Genomic DNA, 26,292 nt, shown 5'->3' on the forward strand with positions numbered 1-26,292 from the left:
CGATCTGCAAAATGGGAATCATAACATTTCACAGGGTAGTTGAGAGGTTTAATCAGATAATGCAGGACAAATTGTTAATACCGAGTAAGAGTTTAATCAAGCGTTGTTGTTATAGTGATTATCATATGAAACAGAATGGTTGGCAGTCTTTAAAGGCCCTTTTGAAGAAACAGCCTGCCTGCTGTCACTTGCAGGCATGATAGTAATCAGCATGGTTTTGAGGTTGTATAATTTTTTTAACCAAGGAAATTGCTTGCTTAGTATTAAGCTAAATAAATCTCGGTATGTAGAAGTAGACTCCCAATTATAGACATACTATTTTTATATAAATGGTTGTCTATGACTTAGACCTACCTAGTCCTTCTACCAAAGCTCCTGATGTTAGACATGTGGATGTAGAAGGGAAGAAAAATAGAAGAATCTGAAAAACAGGAGTAATGTGGAGAAGTTGACTCTAGAAGCACATTTCCAGGAATGACCGGACTGCCTGATGGATTGTCCTACTAAGCTTGGCCTACTATGTGCCAAGCTTTTGTTTTTGCCTCTAGGGAAACATTAGTGACCAGAATAAGTTAAGCTCTGCCCCCCCTGAGCTTAAAGTCTACGCACTTGATAAACACAGACACAGAAAGGATAATTTAATACAGTGGTAGGTGCTCTATACAAAGTGATGCATGGTAATAGGATGGAGAGTGATGACGGGGGAGGACTACTCTGGACCATCAGCAAAACTTCTGAGCAGTGGACTTAGGAGCAGAAGACTGGATGGTGAGGAAGACGCAGCTCAGCAGAGACGTGGGGAACCATCATTCCAGGCAGAGGGAAAAACAAGTGCAAAGACACTGAGATGGAAGTTCTGGGGACAGAAATGGCAGATGTGGAGCTGCTGTGTAGGGCAGTTCACAAAAAAGACAGCAGTGGATGAGGTTGCAAAGGAAGGCAGAGGCCCCAAATTCGTAACTATGTAAATGGAATCCCAAAATAAAAGCTCCAACAAATGCCTGGGGAAGAGTCAGCCTCTTTGGGATACCATGATCAACTCCAAATACGACTTTTCAGCAGGGAAATACTAACTTATGTGTTTCTTTGGAATATCTGCTTAGCAAAGAACTCAACCTCACTGATTTAGTCATACTTGATCAAGCCATCTCCACCTTGGGAGTTCCATGAAGCCTCACAAATTCCAGAAGGAATGGCTGACAGGAAGGTATATTCTAGAATAGAATATATTCTATTCTTATATTCCCACATTCTAATAAACTAAAACAGAGAGCAATTCACATAGGGGTTTAACTTAGATTACCTGTATTATATCAGTATCAGTATTTTACCAGTTAGATTGAACTCACAGATATTAAATAACAAAATTTCCACAGTATGCCTTTCCCACATACATTATTTAAATGATAATGCTTATAAACTAGACATCTTTCTGCTTAATTTAATTACCTGACCCATTTACAGAATTTATGTATTTGTACAACTTACATGAACATGCCCTCTGGGGTCATTCGTCCAGCTTGAACTAAATAGATTCCAAATCGAAACCCCACTGCATAGGCAAAATATACAAAGGCATGGCTGAATGCATAACAGCTTCCAATGATCTGTGCTTTCTTCAAGGTATTTCTGTAATGCACACAGTTTACTAAATAATGGGGCATGAAGTATAGCAAGAACATTTTAATAAATGTAGAGTAATGAATATAGAAGACTAGACGTGTTATTTAGGGGAGGTACAGTTTTCTAACAATTAAAGAGAAAGTGGTTTATTTAACTACTGAGAATTATTATAGAAAAAACAGAAAATATAATGATTTTCTCTACAGCTATACACTCTATAGTTCAGTGTAACAAAGTTACTTCTATGTACTTTCAAATAAATGGACAAGGTCTGTGAAAGGACAGCTAGTGAAAGAGTTAAAGGGATTTGGTTTAGAAGTATTTAGAAATATTTTCTATCCTAATCTTGAACTAAGAGAATACATAGCAGAAATGTAAAGGTCAGTACAAACCACAAGCATGAGTGTAAAGGAGTACAAAGCTATCTCTCTGATACAGTAATACAAAGAGTATCACTAAGTAAATGTGATAAGGAGGACTAGTTTAAAATTAAAAGGGGTGATCACATTTACTGTGTATATAGTCCTTTTAAAATGTGAACTATTTTAGCAATTCTTATTTTCTTTTTTGACTATGTCATTTCTCAATCTTGTTTCAGGAAAATAAGAAAAATGTGTACACTTAGTAATATTATATGGAAATGTGGGAGGACCTGAAACATACATTCTAGCAGTGCTTGCTCTAGATTCCTCTTCTAGTTTTCTCTTGGTGAAGTGATGTGAGAAATCATGATATGCTATTATTAGGAACGATTTCAGAGCAAATGAATTGGCAGGGAAACCACTGGAGTCACCCAGGAGAACTGCCTTTACAATAACAAATATAGTTAATGGAGTCGGTATGAATCTGCAATCACCTGTGCTGAGTCTGAAGCGTCTCCTCATACCTTTGCTCAAAAGCCTTTTCTCTTGTTAATGACACTATAGTACGGATGTTCTCCACAGCTTCGGTTGCTATCTTATAAAACAGGACAACACAATATAGAAATAAAATTAGTAATGGTTAAACTTCTTCTGGTTGTGCATTTCAGTCATTTACACAGGGGACAGATTAAATACATCAAGTCAGTAAGTTTTCCTAACGAGTTTTCTTAGCTTCCTTTTTCCTTCCCCCAAAATAAGACAGGAAAATAACATTTCAGGATAATAGGCTGAAGGAACATTTCTTTTGAAAAGATTTAGTCCATTGACTTAAATATAGCCCCCTTCAAGTCTTCACTGAACTTCTTTTTAAACTGGTTCCATAGGCAGAGGGATCACACAGTGAGCATTACGTTCACATGAATTATGCGAAGGAACTGTCTTATGGATTATGAGATAATTCAAGGAGAAGATAGCAGAGAAAATCAAATAAATAATTATTTTATTCTAGAACAGAAATGCAAATAGCAACCAAAGGACTCGGGAACATTACAGTAAAGAAACACAGGGTGTGGCTATAGAATTCTGGATAAACTATAGCTGTTTCTCATTTTGATGTCTATGAACTTAAAATATATATTTAATTCAAATATAATTAATGCTTCCCCATATTTATATAGTTTTAAAAAAAGGGATCATCACATGGAATCCAAAATGGAGGAAACTTTTGGCTTAGAATAATTTCTTGGACATGAGAACACATGTCGACTTGAAAGAGAAACTTCCAGCTTTCACATTCTGTTTCCAGACTGGCAGAGTGGATTGTGGGACAGAAGAAGGCCTAGGTGGACACCAAGTGTTATTTGAAGGAGAACTTGGGTTACAAGAGAGAACTAGATTTCTGGACTGTGGTCAGGACACCTGGATTCTGCTCTCAATTTTGATGTTGAGTTGTTCTAAATTCTCATTAATTTCAAAATGAACTCAAGGAAAACTCAATTTTTAGCATTCTGTGGTATGTAAGGAAAATGGATAAGAAATGCTGAAACCTTGAGGGGGAAAAAAGGAATGAATAAAAACATCTGTGATCATTTTTCACAATGGAAAAAGGACTATTATCATTAAAGAACCTTAGGAAACAGTCTTTTTTTTTTTTTTACTAATACTGTCATTTTAAGTATAAAAAATAAAACATTTGATGATATGTCAAAACTTACATATGCAACTAAAGAAGTACCAAATGGGTTTTATTGGCCCATATTCTAAGTTCTGGTGTTGGGTAAATTGAGTGATTTAAAGCTACTGGGAAAGGATACAGATTGCCTAATTAGTTGGAATTACTGATTGTATAGTCTGAGGTTACTCTACTAGTACAAAAAGGAAAAATCAAAGGGCATATATACAACTAAAGCTCATTATATGAATATTAAGATGAGTAAAATATAATTATTTAGGGCACCACTAATTTAGAAATTGTGATAATTTGTACACATAGAGGGCTAAACAATTTTTCACCGTCTCTGACACAAATATATGCTAAGTAGTTCAGTCTGTACTGCCCAAGCAGACATTCCTGGGGTCCTTATCTAGTGTAAGAAAGGTGGAAAGGTCCAAAGATCATCCAAACCAGATATCAATGAGTCATGTACTTGGCATCCCTCTTCATGAGTAGTCACACTATTTATGTGTCAGTTGTGATACAGTCAGAATGATAAAGGCCGTAAGTGATATTAAAATCATTTTCATATTCACAGGGTGTCCACCAGTGTTATAAAGATCTTTGAAACTGTATCGTGAGAACAGCTTAAAGACTCGGGGATAAATGGCCAAGAGAAGGCTCGATGTCTACATGGTGCAGCTTCCTAAAGGCTGTCAGGCTTTGGATTTCTACCAAGATAAAAGCCAAGAAGAGTAGGATAGAAGACCACAGGAAAAAACAAACAAACAAACAAAAAACCAAAACTGTTGGCAGCCTGGGAAAGTAATGCACTGCCTGCCACTGGAGGGAAATGGTAGGTAGAAGATGGATGGACACTTGACAGGTTGACAGGAATGTTGTACAAGAGATTCCTACTTCAGGTGAGTGATTGGATCAAATGACATCTCTTTCAATTCTTAGAGGTTGTGATACTACAATACTAATGTTTCCCTAAATCACCAATACAATGATTATTTTTGTGAATATGAATGATCCTGAGATTATATGTCAAAACATTTTCCAAGTAATTAAATAAATTGTTCATTTTGATCAGTACAAATGGTCTTTGTCTCTAAATCTTAATTTAGGTAGTATCAATTAAAAAGAAATGCATTGCTTTGTATTCAGTAACAATTACATTTCCTCTTTATTAAAAAAAATAAAACGCCCAGAATTGTCCAAGAAAATTTAATCATTGAGCAATCAGAGAATGGGAAATCACGATGTTAGAAAATTCCCCCATGATACGGTAACAGTAATAATGGCTGACATTATTGAGTGCTTACTGCCTTCCAGCACTATTGTAAGTGTTTTGCATATAATAAAGCTAAGTGTTTTGTGTAATACAAAAATCTGTAAGTGGATACCATTATTATTCCCACTTTACAGAGGGAAAAATTGAAGTCGAGAAATGTTGACAGAACTTGCTCATATCACACATTTTTGTTTGTGACAGAATATGGACTCTAATTCAGGTGATTTGACTCCAGAGCAAAAAGCGCTAAATCTTGCATCCTATTGCTGTAGCACAGGTACACCCCATCCTGAATGGTCTGTGTGCATCTCAATACATATACACCACTTTACAGATTTGTACGGTGTTTCCCCGAAAATAAGACCTAGCTGGACCATCAGCTCTAATGCGTCTTTTGGAACAAAAATTAATATAAGACCCGGTACTATATATTACGTTATATTACATTACATTACATTACATTACACCTGGTCTTATATTAATTTTTGCTCCAAAAGATGCATTAGAGCTGATGGTTCAGCTAGGTCTTATTTTCAAGGAAACACGGTAAGAAAGGAAGTTAACATACTGTAAAGATGGGAGCTGATTGTTTTCTCTTAAAATGTTACGATGATAACAACAGTCTTTATTTTACCTTTCCAGCACGCTTAAGTTCTTGCTTGTCCTTGTTGGCAAATCCAGTCATTGATGCGGTTTCAATCATTCCTGTCAGAGCAAGTACTGGAGCAATACTCAGGATCAAGAGTGTCATCTCCCATCCATAGATAAAGGAAATGATAACTGACAGTCCCATGTTAGTTGCATTTTGTGTTAAGACACCAACTCTAGATCCTGTTGCCTATAAGAAGACATATTTTGGAGAAAAAGTCAGTTGATTTAAAATATACAAAAATTGCTATTATAGTTTCTTGCAAAATAAAGTAGGCTTTGTTTTTGAGGATTTATACTTGGATTTTAACTTTGAATTTATAATTGGAGATTAAATAATATCTATGTTTTAAAAATGTCCTGTATTAAGGAGTCATTATGCTTTATTTGTCTACCTTACGTCTGATACTGTTGGCCTTTGACATGTCCCTATCATTCTTTAAATGTGTCCTTATTTTCTGACACAAAATGATTTTCCAGGCCCTACCCTTGGAATCTGTCATTTGTCCAAGGAGTCTTGGTTCCTTTTAGTGGATAATGTTATTTAGAAGTCAATCTATGGTTCTAGTTGTGCTCATTACTAGTGGAATGTCGGTGGGCAGAACTGGGGAATGAGAGAGAGAGAGAGAGAGAGAGAGAGAGATTGAGAGAGAGATTGAGAGAGAGAGAATGTGTGTGTATAGATTGCACACATTGAATTCTATACTTTTTTTATCGATTTATATTTATTGAAATGCATTAAGCTCATGTCAATACCTCCAATTCCCATCCAACACCACAAGGTTATTTCCAGCTTCCTGTTCCTCCCTTCCAGTATTTGTTGTCCCCTCTTCAACAGTGAGAAAACTGGCTCTCATTTTCTTTAACAGATTTATGTAATCAATCTCTCTGGATGTAACCAATCTGCTCTCATGGTCCCTGTCTCTCCTCTGCATGGATACCTTCTTCACCCTGCTCTGGCTTGGCTTTTCCACACAGGCTGCTGCCACACATGGATGCCCACTCACCACATGTGGGCTCCCAAACCTAGCCCTGCCTCTTCCCCCTACACTGATGGAAGGCCAATACCCTTAGCCACTAGGCCGTAGTAGAATTGAACTGAATGATTGAGAATATTCATTAAAGTGTATACTTTGGATATGATATCTGGCATTTTCTTTTCTGCACTTTATAATTTGCTTTCACTAAGCAAAGATATAAAGAAGCAATATCAAGATAGAAAAGAAGTTGGAAACATCACGGTGTAATGTAACGAAATAAATTAGGAAAACATTAAAATAAGTAGATATATGTTTATAATCGTTTTACAAGAACTACATGTCTCATGAATCAGCTTTTCAGTGGTACATGTGATATAAGTAATAAACAAAATGTTAAATTCCTTTAGTGCTGTGATGAAAAAATGAGACTCCTATTTACCTAAGAACATAGCTATAATCAACAAAGATATCAATTCACATTTTAAATCACATATTTTGTTCTGATCATGAAAACATAACCATTGGAAAAGGTTTAGGTAATGCTAAAATTTATATCCTTCCAGACATAAATACATACACACATTCAGATTGGGGTTATTATGTGTATGCAGCTTTCTATCTTGCTTTTATCCCTTTATATTATACTATAAGCTTTTTCCTGGGCCATTATATAGTCTTCAAAAAATACTTAGATTGCTTCCTATGTTTTGCTATTAAAACAAAGATGTAATGAGCATCTTTGTGCAAAATCTTTGTGTTTATATTTTATTTCCTAATGTTAAATTCCTAGACTGGAGCTATATGTTAAATGGTATATACTCTTACATTCTTGATAGATATTGCCAAATTGCTTCTCTAAAATATTATATCAATTTTCACTAAAGTACTCACAAATTAGTATTGTCATTAAAATAACAACAAAAAGCCCCCTATGCCCCCAGGGCTCTGCTGTATTTCTAAAAAACTTTTGTGGCTTCAGTTTCAAGACTGCATTTGGCAATGATCCACTATTTCCCAATTTCTCAGTAAGCTATAAAAGAAAACTCCAAAAAAGGAAAATCAAATAACAGCAAAAACCAAACTAACTACTAAATATTGAAAACTAAGATGGATAGACTATTTTAAGTGTCTTAGGGCATCATACACCAACTCTAAGACCTATGAAGCTGATATAGGGATGTCATTTGGTACTTAATATTGACTTACACTCTGTCTCTTGAGAGCTTAAGGATGACGAGGAGATAAATGTTTTTATGTATAAAATTACACAGTGTGTTAGAGAAACAGGTAGAGATACCTAACCGAGCCACACTAGATGAACTTAGAGTCCCTTAAAATTAAGTTTAAGGACTACGCATATTAACCTCATTTCTCAAAACATTTAAGTGGAACCTTGCCCCCCCCTTTTTTTTTTAAATCTAACCTAACAGTTATTGAGAACAAAAGAAACCAGTTGGCATAGAGGCCCATTTGAATTCATCACATTTCAGCTGAGAATGGAGAACAGGGCGGGTGGCAAGTCTTGAAGTCACCCTCCCAGGGAAGAGCCAGCTCTGGGAAAGAGGGGCTGTCAGACTTCGGGGGCCTGGCTGGGATCTCTGGCCAAGGAATGTGTGAGGGCTAGTGGGAGAGAAGATGGCAGCGACCCCAGCTGTGGGCTGTGAGAGGCATAACTTGCCCAATTTTTTATGAGACTTCTTGTATTTGAGCATTTTGTTTGGGACCTAAGAACTTTCTACAAAGTGACTTGCACTTGTGTATCCTTGCTCACTCAACAAGCTTGGGTCATCCACTTGTGTACTAATCTGCTGCTTGCAAATAATGTTTTATACATTTCTATAGGGTATTTTAGCTCAAGCTACCAGAAACTTATTGAAATATTCAGTCAGTGAAGCCAAGAACAGGCCACAAACCCTGCCTTTTGGTGATGGGGGTAGGGTAGGAAAAATCTGAATATATTTTTCCTGTTACAGGAAGAAGAAACAGAAAATAACGGACATTTGGCCTTGAAATATACTAAAAGAACTAAAGGAAAATGGAAAATGGTCTTAAAGACCTAGAAGAATAGTGTGGCTCTGGAAAGAATTTAGAGCTCGAGTCAATTTAAAGAAACTTCCTTAGAATCTTTAGCAACACGCACAAAGATAGTCCTTTTTTCCTCGGAAATTAAGAGCAGAAAAATCATTATTAAATAATTTTTTAGATAATAATTATTTATGGAGTATCTACTATATTGAAGTCACTACAGAAATGCGGGGAATACAACTTTTATAAGAAAATTACAGCATACAAAGAAGAATGGCTAGCTAAGAAAATAAATGGAAAAAAAACGCAGTATTAAATTGTAGAAATAAAATTCCATGCGGTAGGATTTCTGCTTCTGACTAACATGGAGTAATAGAATGGATTTATCCTCCCATCTGAAACAAACAAAAATAGGGGCAGCCGGTTAGCTCAGTTGGTTAGAGCGTGGTGCTGGTAGCACCAAGGTTGCCAGTTCGATCCCCGTATTGGCCACTGTGAGCTGTACCCTCCTTAATAAAATAAAATAAAATAAAATAAAATAAAATAAAATAAAATAAAATAAAATAAAACAAAACAAATGAAAATAGAAAAAAAATACATGAATCAATGGTTTTCAAGATACTGGACCTAAGGCAACCAAGGGCAGAGGTGGGAAACAAACAAGGTGAGTCCAATGATGCCCCAGCCTTGAAAGAGCATCCAGGCTGCAGAGTAGGAAGGGTGATGTGAGACAGAGTCCAACAGATGCTCTAAGTTACGTAGATGGAGCTGAGGTCTGGAGAGTCCAAGGAAGCTGGAATTTGCAGCACAGAACACCAGAGGGAGGTACACAGAAAGAGAAATGTGGATTTCTGCAGAGCATCCTTCTTCAGTATTCAGCTGAGCAGTGTATGTGTGAGGGCTAGGAGTAGTGCTTGGTCACAGAAAAACCAGACTAGAAAACCTTATAACTCACAGAGCATCAGGCAGGGTATGTAGAAAGGTCTTAACTAATAGTAGGCTCCTGCCTAATAAACCTTAAAATCAAGACTCTCAAAAGGATCAAACTGATCCCAGATAACCTAACTGCATCTGGGAACAAACAAAGTTTACAGAACAAAACAAAGTTTACAGAAATATAAAAATATCCAGCACTCAATAATGGTACATTCATGATGTATGGCGTCTAGTCAAAAATTACCAGGTATGCAAAAAAGCAGCAAATTGGGACCCATAATGAGCATAAAAATCAACCAACTGCAACTGATCCAGAACTGACACAAATGTAGACTCAGTAGACAATGACAATAAAAGTTATTATCATTGTGTAACATATACAAAAGATATAATGAGGATATCAAAAAGACCCACATCAAATTCTACAAATGAAAATTTCAGTGTCCATAAATAAAGTTTTATTGGAACACAGTCATGCTCTTTGGTTTACCTACTGTCTGTGGCTGTCTTAGTGCTATAATGATGGAGTCAAGTAGTTGCTGGAGAAACCTTATGTGCCATTCTCCTCACTTTGCATTGCTGCTCAGGCAGCTACAAATCTGTGATGCAATTATAATTTGACAGCACACTGAGTGCTACAAATTACCATTGCATAGCCAACATCTAAAAACAAGAAAGAAAGAGAAAAGAGGACTCTGAACGTTCTGCAAATTTTAAGGCACAGTGGATTGTGGATTACTTTGTGTTCTAATAAAATGCCACAGTGTTGTGTTTATTATACTGTGACACTATGCAGTACTAAAAATATACAAAATATATCAACATTACTGGACTAAGCACTCATCACAACAGTCTTAATTCACAGAAAAGGACATTCAGAAAAAATAGAAAATTTAAAATAAAATATTTTATCTTAGCAGAATTTCTTCATAAAACTAAAAAGCGAAAATGAGGCTGAAATTAAAATAAGTTTCTGAGTGGCTCATTTATTAGCTAAGCAAAGAAATCATTTGATAGTGAGTTAATGAAATCATGTTTGACCGCAGCAGAAGAAAAGTGTTCAGAGAGCATGAACTTACATGAGTTGATTAGCCTTTTGGTGAGAACAGTTGCTCAAAAAGTGGAGAACCTTGACAGCAACGTCAATAGTCAATTACAAACCAAGGTAGATTATTTTAACCTATTTTAAAGTTTCCCCTGGCTCTTGATGGGTTGACATATGTGACTGATAACTCAACTGTTGGTTTTGTGAGGAGCCAATGATGAGTTGAAGTGACTGAAAAATTAGCTGCTATGAAAAGTCCACATGGAACAGTCACAGGTGAGAATATTTTCAAAGAAGTTGAGAAAAAAAACTAAGTCAGTACAACCCAAAGTGGAATCTGCGAAGATGTATTACAACTGATGGTGTTGAATATATTTGTAGAGCAGAGAAAAAGGCTTAATGGGACAAATTTACAAAGTTTGTGAAAATATAAGGTGTTTAAAGCCTATGATTATTCATTGTATCATTCATCAGCAAGTATTTTGTGGAAAATAATGGAATTTATCACACATTGGACCAGTATAGTGAATGGAAAAGCTCATTTGCTCTTATTGACTTTACCATTTTTATTTCTATTTTTATCAAAAACGGAAGCTATCTTGACTTGGCTTACCACATACTACTTTGAGGACTTAGCAGTGACCAAGTTTCATTGCAATTTTGAGTTCACAGCTCAGACTGAATTTTTTTGTTACAAGAAGGGTAATTGTTAACCACGATGGCTTTGGATATCAGCTTTTGCTGTAGACTTGATAATGTCTCTAAATGAATTCAACCTGAAATTGTAAGGCAAAACAGCAATTATATCCCCAATATCTACTATGGTAAAGTCATTTTGATGATTACTAATATCGTTTGAATCACAAGTAATGCCAAGCTGTTTTACACATTTCCCATGTCAAAAAGTTAAATCAAGAAATGAGGTCCCCTTTGTCCAGGTAATGATATCCCAGTTCTACCTAATCAGTTCATTGGGCTTTTCGAATTACTAAATGGAATTTTCATGACTTCTTGTATAACTACAGTTCTGATGAGAAGAATTCTTGGAACTAACGTTATGTCAGTGGTACAGCAAGTATACACTGTGACATCAGTAACACACTTTCTTGTGGACAAAAATGAGGTAAGACTTTTGGGTGATGAAAAGGGGTTGCTAAAATATACAGAAACAATGTCTTGCAATTTTGTGGAATCCGGTCTCCCAAAGAATCTACAACGGCTTTATACCTTTAATAAAACTACATATTCCACAGACAATACTGTCAACAGATACACTGGCAATAAGACATTGCCTTAATCCAAAATAGTACCAGTTAAATTGGTTGTATTCAATCAGCTATTTCAGGAATCATGTTGCCCTATGACTTTATTTTACTCACATTGTTTTTCTTATGACTCTCAAAGTAGCACAGCTTATAAAAATGGCCAGGGGCATATATTTTCGGTCATTAGTAAAGGTTTCAAAATAATACTTATTGTTATTAAGGAGCTATTTTATCAACATTTACCCTAGTACATTTGATAAAATAAAATGTGACTGAAATTATACGATGAAAAAACTGAAATGAAATATGTTTACTTAAATTTATATGATAGGAAATATGACCCTGAATTATTATTTCCTGGTTCATCTCTAGTGTAGTGTGTCTTTGTGAGGAAAGAAATAGTGGACCAATAGGAATGGTAAATAATTCTTTCAATAGAAAGAGTATCCAAGTTAGAGATGAATCTATCTTTATATGGCAAAGCAAGTGTTTATGTGAATTACATGCTAGTAGACAGACTCTCACTCTTGAAATCCTTCTTTGATTGTTTTGCTTTTTAAATCCAGCAACTTTAAAATCTGCCAGCAGTACTCCAACCATTTATTCTTTAGCTACTACTTCTCATTCAATGAAAATGATCTGACTTGCCCAGAAGTTATTGTGAGACCAACATTTACTCATTGCAATGAGAAAGTATCAAGTGAAAAAGTGGTATTAGATGCTTCTAAGGAATCAGGCTCACAAATATTCTCATTAATTTCTCTCAATGAGAGGCAACACTATTATTAGAAATCACTAATGAATGTAAGCAAAGTAATGTTTGTGTTTTAGTTCTAATTTGTTCTTTTGGTTAAAATACATACTTGCTAAAAGAGAAGATGGCTCACATATAAAATATAGCTGCTAGTAAGAATGCCTATTCCATTGAATTCTTAAAAGATCTAATTGATAGGTAGTAAGAGAAAAATATTCACCCAGCAAAGAAGAAAATAGTGAATTTGTAGAATGGGGATTCAAATGGATTTATAGGGATTAATATTTCTGCCTAACGTAGTGAATCCTGGAATGTTTAAACATAGATTTTTTTGTCATTGAATGTCAACTATAATTGAAACAAACAAATAAACAAAAAATGCAGATGTTGTGATTCACATAACGCTATTGTACTATGGAAGATTAATGCTGAGCTTATTACTTGACTATTAAGCGAATTTCTATCTATCAGTTTCTTTCCACTTAGACCAGTAATTTGAGCTACTCAGTCCCATTTTAAAATTTAAATACTAGCTAATGAAATTTAGAGCCTTGCCTTCAAAATTATCAAAAGGAGTTTCAGGAAGAGATGAAGATAATGCTCCCTTTCCTCTTTCTACATCATAAAATTAGTTTTCCACACCAATATGGAAGCATGTGAATGTTTACAACTTGTTCTATTTTCTGGGAATATAAATCTATCCTTGAATGTATATATTGAATACAGAAGTGTTACAGAAGTCACAAAAATTAGGATAGTGGCTATGTCCTTTGGAAATAGTCTCCAAAAGAAATTGCAATTTGAAGGACTGTTTTAGCTGATAATTTATTGCTTTGGTAGTAATGCTATAATTGATGTTTCAATACTTCTAAATAGAAAAAATACTTTTAAGATTTTTCTGTCATTTAGAGGTGCATTATTGACTTTCCTTTTCTCCCACATGAATGATAAGGAAAAAGGAAAGTCTATAACTCTGCTAGAAGTTTTAGTTTAACAAAGAGATTGAAAGCTTTACTGCATTTAAAAGTATGAAAGCTTGTTCTGCACTCCTTTTCTCAATCATAGTTGAAATTCAACATGTGATATAAGGTTAATTTTATTTAAATAATTGGAAGGAAATTAATAAATTACTCTTCATCTCTTCCATAGTACCCTACTCCCTAAACATATTTAAGCATCACTTTGACACATATTGTGCTGGTAATTCCATCATCAATTTTGAATATGGCACATAAACATTTTGTTTACATATAATGTGTCCAGTCATGATTATATATATCTCTTTAATTTGATCTGTATAACAACCAGCACAGAATCATTTCTAGATGTACAGATAAACCTAACTTGGTAGACATTGTGGTAAATAAAATCTTGCTTTCTGGGAGAAGAATAAACTAAACTTTCTTCTTTTATTAACACTTCTAAATTGTGTGTATGTATTTTCATTTTATTACTTTTTCTTGTCTATTTAATTTTGAGCTCTTTTCTCTACCTCATTCTTGTATCTTTTTGAATCCACTGATTATCCTATTATATGTGCTAAATCTTCATTATTTTTAGTTATTTTTGGTTAAAAATATCCAGAACTGAAAGGCTTTCTCAGATCTTACATTGAGACCTCCCTGTTAGCTGTGGGACTTACCTGGTCTCCTTAACAATGTGGGTCATCTCAGTATAGCTCACAAATATGCACAGACACATGTGTGTATGTGCATGCATGCATACCACACACACACACCATTTAAAAATAAAAGCAATATACATACGCCTTGAATTTGTGCTATATCTATGGCCAATATGGTTGTCAAGGCTCCTGTGCTGTTTTCCTTATCGTCAAACCAGGAAATATCCTAAAAAAAAAAAAAAAAAAAAAAAGGGGAATTAACATATGGTTATCAAAAAGATTCTCTGTTGCTCTAGTGAGTCAGAAGGCACTTACTTGCTTCCTCATTTACAGTTACTTAATTCTTATAAATACTATGAATCAAATGATTTTTGTTACTTCACAAAGATCTATACTTAGATGTAAACTGAAGAATGAGTCCAACAGCTTGGACTCATTACCATGTTACAATATTATATAATAATCAAGGTTAAAAATGGCCATTTTGAGGGGCCGGCCTGGTGGCTCAGGCGGTTGGAGCTCTGTGCTCCTAACTACGAAGGTTGCTGGTTCGATTCCCACATGGGCCAGTGGGCTCTCAACCACAAGGTTGCCAGTTGGTTCCTTGAGTCCTGCAAGGGATGGTGGGTAGTGCCCCCTGCAACTGAGATTGAACACGGCACCTTGAGCTGAGCTGCCGCTGAGCTCCCAGATGGCTCAGTTGGTTGGAATGCATCCTCTCAACCACAAGGTTGCTGGTTCGATTCCCATACGGGATGGTGGGCTGTGCCCCCTGCAATTAGCAATGGCAACTGGACCTGGAGCTGAGCTGTGCCCTCCACAACTAAGAATAAAAGGACAACAACTTGAAGCTGAACAGCACCCTCCACAACTAAGACTGAAAGGACAAAAACTTGACTTGGCAAAAAAGTCCTGAAGTACACACTGTTCCCCAATAAAGTCCTGTTCCCCTTCCCCAATAAAAAATAAAATAAAAAAATGGCCATTTTGAACCATCAAGTAATTTGTAGTTTTACTCCACAAGTAAGATAATGAACACCACAGTTTGGAAATATTTTCAAATCTTTCTACCTAAACCAATTAATGATAAAAAGCCCATCTCCTTCTCTTGAGGACCCAAACAGGCAAAATTTTCCCTGACACTTCATATTACCCTCGCTAGATTTTACAAGCACTGGCCTTTGTCAGAAGCTAAAGAGGCAGACAGGCTGCTATAAAACCCCTGAAGCCAAGAAGCATGCAATCAGAAGAAGGAGACCGGTCAAAAACAAGCAATAAAAGCATAATGTTATAACCAATTTCAATTTCAACAGCAAATGGAGACAGCACTTCTCAACCCAAGGAATTCTGATTTCCTTTTATTAGCTATTGAATGTTTCCTCCCACTCATTCAAACCACTTTTATTACTTGTGGATTAAAACTATATGGAGACTGTCTCTGAAAATGACTTATTTTTGTGAGTGAGATAACTGTGGGCTTACTACAACCCAGCCAACGGCCCTGATGCCCAGGTTACACATTTCTTCCAACTAAGGAAACAAAAGCATAACAGACAGAGAGCTGTGCATTAATCCTGAAGTCGTATTAGAAGAAAGCTCCCGTGGAGGACTATGTATAGCAGGAGCCAGAGTGTGTACAACCCTGGCATGACAGCGCTACTTTGTAAACCCCTGCATTGGAAAAGTGACCCAAAGAGTTTAGGGTCCTAGATACCCAAAGGGCATCCTATAGAGATCATGATCTGATTTGTACTACACAGTCACTTTGGAAGCACAACCCCACTCAAGAGCCTAACATATTGTGAACTCACATCAGCAGTGATAATATTATAGTATTCTTAAACTGGAAGACACTGCTTATTTTTTACTGTATATTTAAAAATTTAAGATATACTCTACATTTTCTAATTATTTCTATGTTTTAACATGACATGAAATGCACAAAAAATTTTTAGATACAATATAACCTTAAAGTGTAGAAAGAGAATTTATTATTGAATATTACATTCCTGATCCTATAGTGAGTTGCTATAACACACAAGGCATAAGATACATATATGACCAGTCTTAGTTAGTATCTGATGTTCAGTCAGCAAACTATCCAAAATTGCTTTTCAAGTCAGCAACTGTGTATTTTGGGGATCATTTTCCAGCATAGGCAATATATGCTAAAACACTTAGCAGAGTTTCTGGAACATAGCTAGTGTTGAGTGAAAATTAGCTTGCTTTTTCTATTCCTGATGGTAAACTGATTATAAGTAAGGCTATCAGGTTTTTTGATACTAGTAAATCCATTTTTTTCCTGCTAATAATTGTACTAGAAATAAATAACACCATGATAAATACTTGGTATATACTTTTTCATTTAATCGTCACAACTTTATGAGGTAGATACTATGATTATCCGTATTTTACAAATGAGGAAACTGAGGTACTGAGAGATTGAATAACTCACCCAAGACCACACAGCTGGCAAATACTGAGGCCAGGGTTTGAACCTAGGCAATAAGATGCCAGATTTTTAATCCAATGTCTTCCTGTGTATCCATCTAGCTGAAGCAGAGTTCTAGTTGAGTTTCATTACCTGTTTCTCCTGGTCCAGTACTAGCAGAAATTGTCAACAAGTGTGAAATATAGTATTAATTTAAATCCCACCTCATTTCATCAAAGAGTTGAGGTAAAAACATGAAGTGTTCATAAAACAAACAAAGAAACAAACAAACAAAAAAAACTAAAGTGCCAAGTTTAACATGAGCAAGATGTGCAGACATTAAATCATTTTATAATCTCTCCAGTAGATTTTTGTTTTTCTGAATTAAAGAGTGTTTCCAGTTGTCTCTGACCAGACCTTTTTTGAGTAAAGGGTGTTGTCTCAAATCCTTTTGGAAGTGGCTTTTTGAGATCTCTCAGTGATCACCATTAATAATGTCATCTTATGATTTAGAGTCCCCTCCACAGAAGCCCTAGTCAATCTAATTTAGAGAGTAACGGGCAAAAGTAAACTTCAAATCTGTTCATAAATGTAACAGATCTATAGGTCAATATTTATCATTAGGAAATATAAATTTAATCCCTCTCCTGGGTATCTACCCAAAAAATCTGAAAACATTTATCCATAAAGACACATATGCTCCAATGTTCACTGCAGCTTTATTTACAGTGGCCAAGACATGGAAAAAACCAAAGTGTCCTTTGATAGATGAATGGATAAAGAAGTTGTGGTATATATACACAATGGAATACTATTCAGCCATAAGAAAAGATGAAATAGTGCCATTTGCGACAACATGGATGGATCTTGAGATTATAATGCTAAGTGAAATAAATCAGACAGAACAAGTAGAGAACCATATGATTTCACTGATATGTGGCATATAAAACTGAAAACAACAAAAGAACAAGGCAAACAAATGAAGAAACAAAAACTCATAGACACAGGCAATAGTTTAGTGGTTACCAGAGGGTAAGGGGGGTGGGTGGTGGCAGATGAGGGTTAAGGGGATCAAATACATGGTGACAGAAAGAGAACTGACTCTGGGTAGTGAATACACAATGTGAAATATAGATTATGTATTACAGAATTGTGCACCTGAAATCTATGTAACTTTAACTAACAATTGTTATCCCAATAAACTTTAATTAAAAAAGAAATATAAATTTAGCTTTGAACCACAATGAGCAATAAATCATTTACAACCATTGAAGTTGCAACAATTAGAACGTTCTTTTCAACTGAAAGGATCTCAAGTAATCAAATCAAACATAAATTTTATATCTACAAAAATACCACACCTGATTCCATAAATATTTCTACCTGATATGAGGCTTCAAAATGGTTATAAAAAGCAGTGCAAGTCTCAGCATGCTTTCTAAGCCTTAAAAAGTCTTATCTTAGGACAAAAGCCATATAATAAGAGTTAGGCAAAACTGAACGTTAGGAGCTTCCTTTACTATAGATAAAAGTGAAATTGGGAAGATATTTATAAAGAAAAGACCAAATATACGATTCTTTTCTTTTCCTCCAATTAGAAAAAAACAAACATAAGCAGAAAGAATGCTGAAGGATAAAATGGGAAAACACATGATAAGATGAAAGGGCTGAGTTAAATTTATGGGGGAATGTAATAACATCTGCTGAATAGCATAAAGTTTCTGTGTATCTTTGTATGTGTATGTTTTTTGTACGACCATAGTTTATGGCTTACAGACTGGTGTATTCTTATGGGCAGAAGCTATTATATCCAAGAATGTTATTGTCCTGGTGTTCACATGGCTAATGCTAGGTGGAAGATTAACATTTAGTATGAACAATCAGGATATTGGATTAATGATATCCACTGATTAAACTGGCTCGTGGCCTGGAGACTCTTCCAGCAAAAGCACGCAGTGAACCTCCAGAGAGGAATTTCAAAGTAATGCTTGGAAAAGTTAAAATATATACTCGTTTGTTTAAAACATTCAGACGTTCAGGGTACATTTTCAAAAATTCCCAGAAATTGAAAAAATATTTGCTCAAATATGGAAAACCATGAAGAAAAAAATGAGCATAAATTGTCAACAAGTGCGAAATGGAGTATTAGTTAATTAAAACCCCACCTTATTTCATCAAAAAGTTGAGGTAAAGACAAAGTGTTCATAAAACAAAACAAAACAAAAACAAAAACAAAAAACAAAACTAAACGAAAGTACCAAGTTTAACATGAGCAAGATGTGCAGACAATAAATCGTTTTATAATCGTTCCAGTGGATTTTGTTTTTTCTGGATTAAAGAGTGCCTCCAATTGTCTCTGACCGGACCTTTTTTTGAATGCCAGGCACCAATTGCTTCGGAGCATCAGGTTGCTATGGGAAACCTCCCACTTGCTTTGCTGCATTTGTATATTGTAGTTTCCCAAGAGCACAGGGAAACTTTGTTAAACAGAAGTCCCCTGAGCACTACTGCTAAAAGTCACAAGATGTAAAAACTGGTTTTGACGACGGCTGGAGTGACAGTAACTTTACTTCTGAAAAGAAATGTTCCTGGCAGGAAGCTGTTTGTTCCTGCACAGTGAGCTCTGGTGACAGAAAGTGTGGTGAAGGACTCCATGTGATTACTGGTTTTCAGGGTAACCCAATACACCTCAGCCTCCTGAAAGAATTTTAGAGGTGCCAAACTGCGACATTCCTGCCATTTGCCCCCAAGACTCACTTTTCAAGATTACTACTTGATCCACCTCATTTTAGTTATTTCACAGGTGTGACTGATTGATTATCTGTATATATCTGGTGAACCTGCCAGCTAGACTGATGTTATCTGAAATCAGGACTCTTCCAATGAAGGAAGTGGGATTGGCTGTGAGAAGTATGAAGTGAAAAAAACTTAATGCGTGCACGTGGATGAGAACGAGAGAAACTAACTCTTCCTTTTAAAATATGTTCTCCAAGATATTGCAGCTCTTAAGCCTCCTTTTCAGTTTTAGTGTGATCTTCCATTCTGATTTTAGAATATTATATTATACATTAAAAGAATGATCTGTCAAGAAAAAAGCAAGGAACAAGGAGTACACTCTAAATCCTGTTTTATATAAGTTGTGTTTCTGAACGCAACAATTTTGGACTTCCTTCTATTAGAAAAAGTACACTATTAGAATTCTGCCGCCAGACATTGCTAGGAACACAAAATAGCATACTTTTAAATGATCGAAGGAAAGATTATGTCAAGAAATTGATTGAAGAAAAATTCAAAGCTAGAATATTTAAAAGCACATTTTAAATAAAATAATAACAACAAAAAATCAGTTAAACACTGACCTGATATAACATGGCTTTAAATGCCAAGTGTCTTAATCTCATAGTTAAAATTTCCCCTGCTTTGCCATAAGATAATCCCTGGAAAATAAAAAGGAAATCTGGATTTATTCTTAACCCTTTTTCTATTTCTTTGTAACAGTTACTGTTTTACTTATTTATATTTTTAGTTATTATATTTAGTTATTATGTTTAACTCAAATAGAGGATGACATAAAAAGTAATCATGTTCAAACTTGTTTAATTCATTGAAAGCTTACCTGAATGAAATAACTGACAAAACAAATAACACCCAAAATGACAAATACCATGGAATAAATTTCTGCATCACGTTTTAATGTGGTTTTATCATCATTTTCAAACATCTGAAAAGGAATAGATTTTTTTCATCAGGTGGTTGGAGGAAAATACAGAAGAGAAAAAGCTAAAATGTCTGTTTATCAGGATTTTTAAAATGAATTTCAACACAAGAATAAGATTGTATACACATTTCTGGGGGAAAAGTGCCCCATTGTTCTATCTTCTATGTTCATTAAGTATGATAAAAACATAATTTTCGGTTACTTCTCTCACTTAAGCTATGTAAATATGAAATCAGATAGATAAATCCTCTCTGTTATTATTTTCAAAGAAACCACCAGTTTGAATTATTACTACTGATAACTTCTAATAACTCAGGTTTTCTAGTATTGCTCTATTCAGAGCTCTACCTGCAATATGAGACCTTTATATATATATCGCTAGAAATTGTTCCTAAAATTAGTAATTATACATGTATTGGCATCTATGTTGACAAAACATAGCTGTTTAAATCCGGGAGACTGAAAACTTAACAAGGCTCTAGTAAAATCTTTGAACCCTTTAACTTTCCCAGGTTCCATGGCATAATCCCAAACCCTTATTTCCTCTCCCTGATCTGGCTGGTAATAAAAAATGGCCATTGTTCGGACTACTTGAAAGAAGAGCAGTCGTATTTGTCTGTTTTATTGCTTCAGTGCTTTGGAATACTGATACAGCACAGGAGTCAAAATTAGAAAACAAAGCAATTTCTTTACTGATTGCCCAGTCAACAAGGACCAGCCAACACTTCACAACAGAGGCTGGCTTATTCCCTGACAACATTAGTTGACCTTTGTATCATGGATCTCACAGTAGAGGTGACCTACCACAAGTCCCAATTTTCCCCTTGCTGGATCAGAGTACAAACAGGTCTGTTCTCTCAGGCTATACTTTGCTTAAATTTGTTTAAAAAAGTTAGCAAATTAGATTTACTTACAGTTATGATTTTTGCAAAGATGATGGAAAATATTGGATGAACAGTTCCATTTAGAACAGAAGCCAATGTCCCCAGAACCACAGAAGGCCATTCAGACTTGTTTAATTTAAAAAGTTTTAATAGAGAAACTTCAGGAAGACTTTTCTATAAATAAAATACCTTGGTTATAACTCCAGGTTGACAGCATAATGAAACCTAGAAAAGTTAGCCATCTTAAACAGAACTATGTTGTAAAATATCAAATATAATAGGTGGCAGAGTAGAAAGAAGAATTTTCCTTAGAAAGATTTCACTGCTCACAGTACTGACGATGACCTCAAACCATAAAGTAAATAATCTTACCCATAAATGACTTTTTGTGCAACTTATCATTTTGGGATTTCACTCAGTTGCTATGATTGAAAAGTACAAATTAACCCACATGTTCTGATAGCTAAGACTCACAGAAGAAATGACATATTTTTCTTTTTTCCTAAATAATTTTTTATTTTTCAATTATAGTTGACATACATTAGTATATTAGTTTCAGGTGTGCAACACAGTGATTAGACATTTATATAACTTATGAAGTGATCACCCCAATAAATCTAGTAACCACCTGACACCATACATAGTTATGACAATATTATTGCCTATATTCCTTATGCTATACTTTACATCCCCATGACTATTTTGTAACTATCAACCTGTACTTCTTAATCCCTTTCCCTTTTCCACCCACCTTCCCCACACCCTCCACCCTCAACCTGGCAACTATCAAAATGTTCTCTGTATCCGTGAGTTTGTTTCCGTTTTGTTTGTTCATTCTGTTTTTTCAGATTCCACATATAAGTGAAATCATATGGTATCTGTCTTTCTCTGCCAGACTCACTTCACCTAGTGTAATACACTTTAAGTCCATCAACATTGTTTCAGATGGCAAGATGTCATTCCCTTTTATGGATGACCAATACTCCATTGTATATATGTAGCACTTCTTCTTTATCCATTAATCTATTGATGGTCACTTAGGTTCCTTCCACATCTTGGCCGTTATAAACAGTGCTACAATGAACAGATAGATGCATATGTCTTTTCAAATCTGTTTTGGATTTCTTTGGATAAATACTTAGAAGTGGAATTACTGGGTCCTTTTTGTCTCTAGTTATAGCCTTTGTTTTACAGTCTATTTTGTCTGGTATAATTATTGCTAACTCAGATTTTTGTTTGTTTGTTTCCATTTTCATGAAATGTCTTTTCCATCCCTTTATTTTCAGTCTGTGTATGTCTTTTGATCTGAACTGGGTCTCTTGTAGGCAGCGTATGTATAGGCTTTGTTTTCTTATCCATGTAGCCACCCTAGGTCTTTTGATTAGAGCATTTAATCCATTTACATTTAACATAATTACTGATAGGTATGTAGTTATTGCCTTTTATTATTCATATTTTTAATTAATTTTTTTCTTCTTAAAGAAGTCCCTTTACCATTTTTTGTAATACTGATTTGGTGGTATTTAGTTTTTTAGTTTTTTCTTATTTGGGAAGCTCTTTATCTGTCCTTCAATTCTAAATGATAGCTTTTCTGGATGGAATAATCTTGATTGTAGGTCCTTGCTTTTTATCACTTTGAGTATTTCATGCTAATCCCTTCTGACCTGCAAAGTTTCTGTTGAGAAATCAACTGACAGTCTTACGGGAGCTCCCTTGTAGGTTACTAACTGCTTTTCTCTTGCTGCTTTTAAGAGTCTCTTTTTCTTTAACCTTTGACATTTTAATTTTGATTAAAATCTTGGTGTGGGCCTCTTTGGGTTCATTTGTTTGAGACTCTCTGTGTTTCTTGGGCTTGTATGTCTATTTCCTTTATCAGGTTAGGGAAGTTTTCCATTATTATTTCTTCAAACAGATTTTCAATTGCTTGCTCTCTCTCTCTTTTCCTTCTGGTGCCCCTACCACGTGAATGTTAGTACGCTTAATGTTGTCCCAGAGGCCCCTTAACCTATCCTCATTTTTTTGGATTCCTTTTTCTTTTTGCTATTTTGATTGGGTGTTTTATGCTACCTTGTCTTCCAAATTGCTGATTTGATCCTCTAATTGCTTCATCTAATCTACTGTTGATTCCCTCTAATTTATTCTTCATTTCATTTATTGTATTCTTCATTTCTGACTGGTTCTTTTTTATGTTTTCCATCTCCATTTTTATGCTGCCTATGTCTTTGTTGAAGCTCTCCCTGAGATCACTGAGCATCCTTATGACCAGTGTTTTGAATTCTGTATCTGGTAGATTGCTTGTCTCCATTTTGTTTAGTTCTTTTTCTGGAGTTTTGTTATGTTCTTTCATTTGGGACATGTTTCCCATTTTGGCTGCCTCCCTGTGTTTGTTTCTATGTATTAGGTAGAGCTGCTATTCTGCTGGTCTTGTTAAGAGTGGCCTTATGTAGTAGGGGTCCAGCGGGGCCCAGTGGCACAGTCTCCCTGGTCACCTGAGCCAGGCATTCCAGGTGTGTCCTTTGTGTGTGTTGTGTGTGCATCCTGTTGTTGAGCCTTGATTACTATTGGCATGTCCATGGGAGGGATTGACTCTCAGGCTGATATGGGTGTGAGAAGTCACTGTGACTATAGTGAAGGAGCTGTTGTGCAGGGGCTGACCCTACAGAGCAGTGTTCCCTTAGTAGGTTCTGGTGCCTGCCCAGCCTGCCCTGGGGTCCTTGGAGGTGGTTGGGTTGTGCTCTGGTATGGTCTGAAGCTGGTCACATGGTATGTTGCTTTTGGGGTCTCCTAGGAGGGGCTTGCTCTGGAGCAAGCCTAGGTCAGCCACTGCCTGTGCCCTTCTCGGGGCTAGGCATATTTTACTTTACTCCTATTAAACTGAATGGGATATCGTACTCTAGGATAGGACACAATCTAGGTAGGAACTAAGGAGACACAGAAGGTAAAAGCTTTACTAGCATTTTAAGCATAATTAACTTTCAAGATTAATTTTCCAGTTTCATGACTTATTAACAGAAACATTTTTCTAATGCCTTGGTTAAAGCTTGTTTTGGGGTTCCCATTTACAAGTAAATTGCTACAGTATCTGAGCACATTACTTAGACTTGCCAAGCCTCAGTTTTCTCATCTCTCCAAGGGTGAAGATATCAGTTCCTATCTTACAGGGTTGATTTTAGAATTAAGATTAACTCAGTATTTGCTAATAATAAGTACGCAATAAATGTTGGCTGTTTCTAATGATATTATTACAGAGAAAGGATTATATTATGCAAAATTCCAGATACTTTACAGAGAAAACACAATGTAAGTAGCTGTTGTGGTATCTGCCAGTCCTTTCAATGGGATGCATGGAGAGTAACATGGGAGATAATCTTTAAAAATCTTGTAAATAGCTTTGTGCTGAGTAAGTATTCCATATAGGAAAGTAGACAGCAAACTACTAAACGTTTCATATGTTAAAGCTTCCTCCTGGTATTCACTCTTGATAGAATGACATTTACGAACCTATTAACCAGAGAATTCTCAGGAAAGACTATAAAATAGTTTATAATTCTTGCTTTAATCTTAGTCTGGCAATATAATGTAAGCTGTATTGTTTGAACAACAGAACTTTTGAAATTCTAAAGCCTTTAAAGTCTATTTTCAGGATAGCTGAACCATCATTATACTGGGTCACTTAATAATTTGACTATTATCTTTCCTTCTGAAGTTTTCTGAAGATCATTGTCATAAAGAGCCTCACTTCAGTTAGTTGACTGAAGTCCAAAAGAAAATACAGAAATTTAAAAAGTTGCATACTAACTCTTTGTTGAGCACTGAAAATTTTTTTTGTCAAATTCTTTATAAAATCACCTCATTTTGTAATAAAACTAAGGCTTAGTGTGTCTCAGTGGATAACTCCAGTAAATTACAGAGCTGGTAAATATAGGAAGGCTACCTTGCTTCTATAGAATCATCTATCTTTTTGACTCTGGGAAAATATATAATAACAGGTTAAAATGCAAGTATTACTTAAATAAGTTATCAAGATAGAAAAAATAAAATTAAATAAGACAAAGACAAAATAAAAAATTTCAGTGAAATCATGAAAGACTCCATGCTACCTAAATATGCTACAGGTTATAGCATGTTTTAAGAGAATCTGATATAAAAATATATGACATTATAGGCATTCTGCAAAGACATATAGAAGAATTTTTAAAGTTGAAAAATAAACTCTCTTAAAGAATTAAAATTTCAGCTAATATATTTTAGAGCTTTATTGTGTTATAATTTTCATACAACGTGTTCATATTTAAAATGTATATTTTGATAAGTTTTGACATAACTACACAACTGTGAAACCATCACCACAGTCAAAATAATGAACATACTCATTACCTGCAGGTTTCTCCCGCCTTTTGTAATCCCTTTCTCCTACACCTCTTAACTGCCAGTCCTCCTTCCCGACAGCCACTGATATGCTTACTTTCACTATAATTTTGCATTTTCTAGAATTTTATATAAATGGAATCATACAGTACATAATTTTTCATCTGGCTTCTTTTGCTTAGCATAATTACTTTGAGATTTATTCATGCTGTTGCATGAATCAACAGTTCATTCATTTTTATTGCTGTGTTTTATTCCATTGCATGTATACTACAATTTATATACCCATTTACCTGTTGACATAAATTTGGGTTGTTCCCTGTTTTGGACTATTACAAAGTAAACTGTTCTGACCATTTATATACAAGGTTTTGTGTGGACATATTCTTTCATTTCTCTTCGGTAAATACCTAGAAATTGAATGGCTGAATCATATAGTAGGTGTATGTTACATTTTTTAAGAAACTGTTTTCCAAAGTGGGTTTACCATTTTGTATTCCCACCAGCAAAATGTGGAGTTTCCAGTCTCTCCACGTCATTGGCAACACTTGGTACAGTCAATATTTTTAGATTTAACTGTTCTAAAAGATGTGCTTATTTCCCATATGCACATCTTCATTGGCTAAATGTCTATTTAGATCTTTTGCCCATTTTTCAGTTACGTTGTTTGTCTTATTA

At 35.2% G+C, this 26,292-nt stretch overlaps 2 protein-coding genes across 2 annotated transcripts in view; one reads left to right on the forward strand and one right to left on the reverse strand.

Moving 5' to 3' along the window:
* SP8 (Sp8 transcription factor) overlaps positions 1-4,548 on the forward strand; it is a 48,987-nt gene extending 44,439 nt beyond the window's left edge. The window contains exon 3 of the transcript XR_016021056.1: positions 4,238-4,548. The gene's annotated coding sequence lies outside the window, so the exon portion shown is untranslated. The remainder of the gene's footprint in view (positions 1-4,237) is intronic.
* ABCB5 (ATP binding cassette subfamily B member 5) overlaps positions 1-26,292 on the reverse strand; it is a 92,874-nt gene that overhangs the window by 18,845 nt on the left and 47,737 nt on the right. The window contains exons 16-22 of the mRNA XM_019726706.3: positions 21,277-21,420; positions 20,261-20,365; positions 20,004-20,081; positions 14,356-14,439; positions 5,571-5,774; positions 2,480-2,580; positions 1,489-1,629 (exon numbers count right to left, since the gene is read on the reverse strand). Of these exons, the coding sequence (XP_019582265.3) occupies positions 1,489-1,629; positions 2,480-2,580; positions 5,571-5,774; positions 14,356-14,439; positions 20,004-20,081; positions 20,261-20,365; positions 21,277-21,420 (857 nt within the window). The remainder of the gene's footprint in view (positions 1-1,488; positions 1,630-2,479; positions 2,581-5,570; positions 5,775-14,355; positions 14,440-20,003; positions 20,082-20,260; positions 20,366-21,276; positions 21,421-26,292) is intronic.

Source organism: Rhinolophus sinicus, chromosome 4, assembly GCF_057876585.1.
Source record: "Rhinolophus sinicus isolate RSI-liver-muscle chromosome 4, RSI-T2T, whole genome shotgun sequence".
NCBI classification, from domain to species: domain Eukaryota; kingdom Metazoa; phylum Chordata; class Mammalia; order Chiroptera; family Rhinolophidae; genus Rhinolophus; species Rhinolophus sinicus.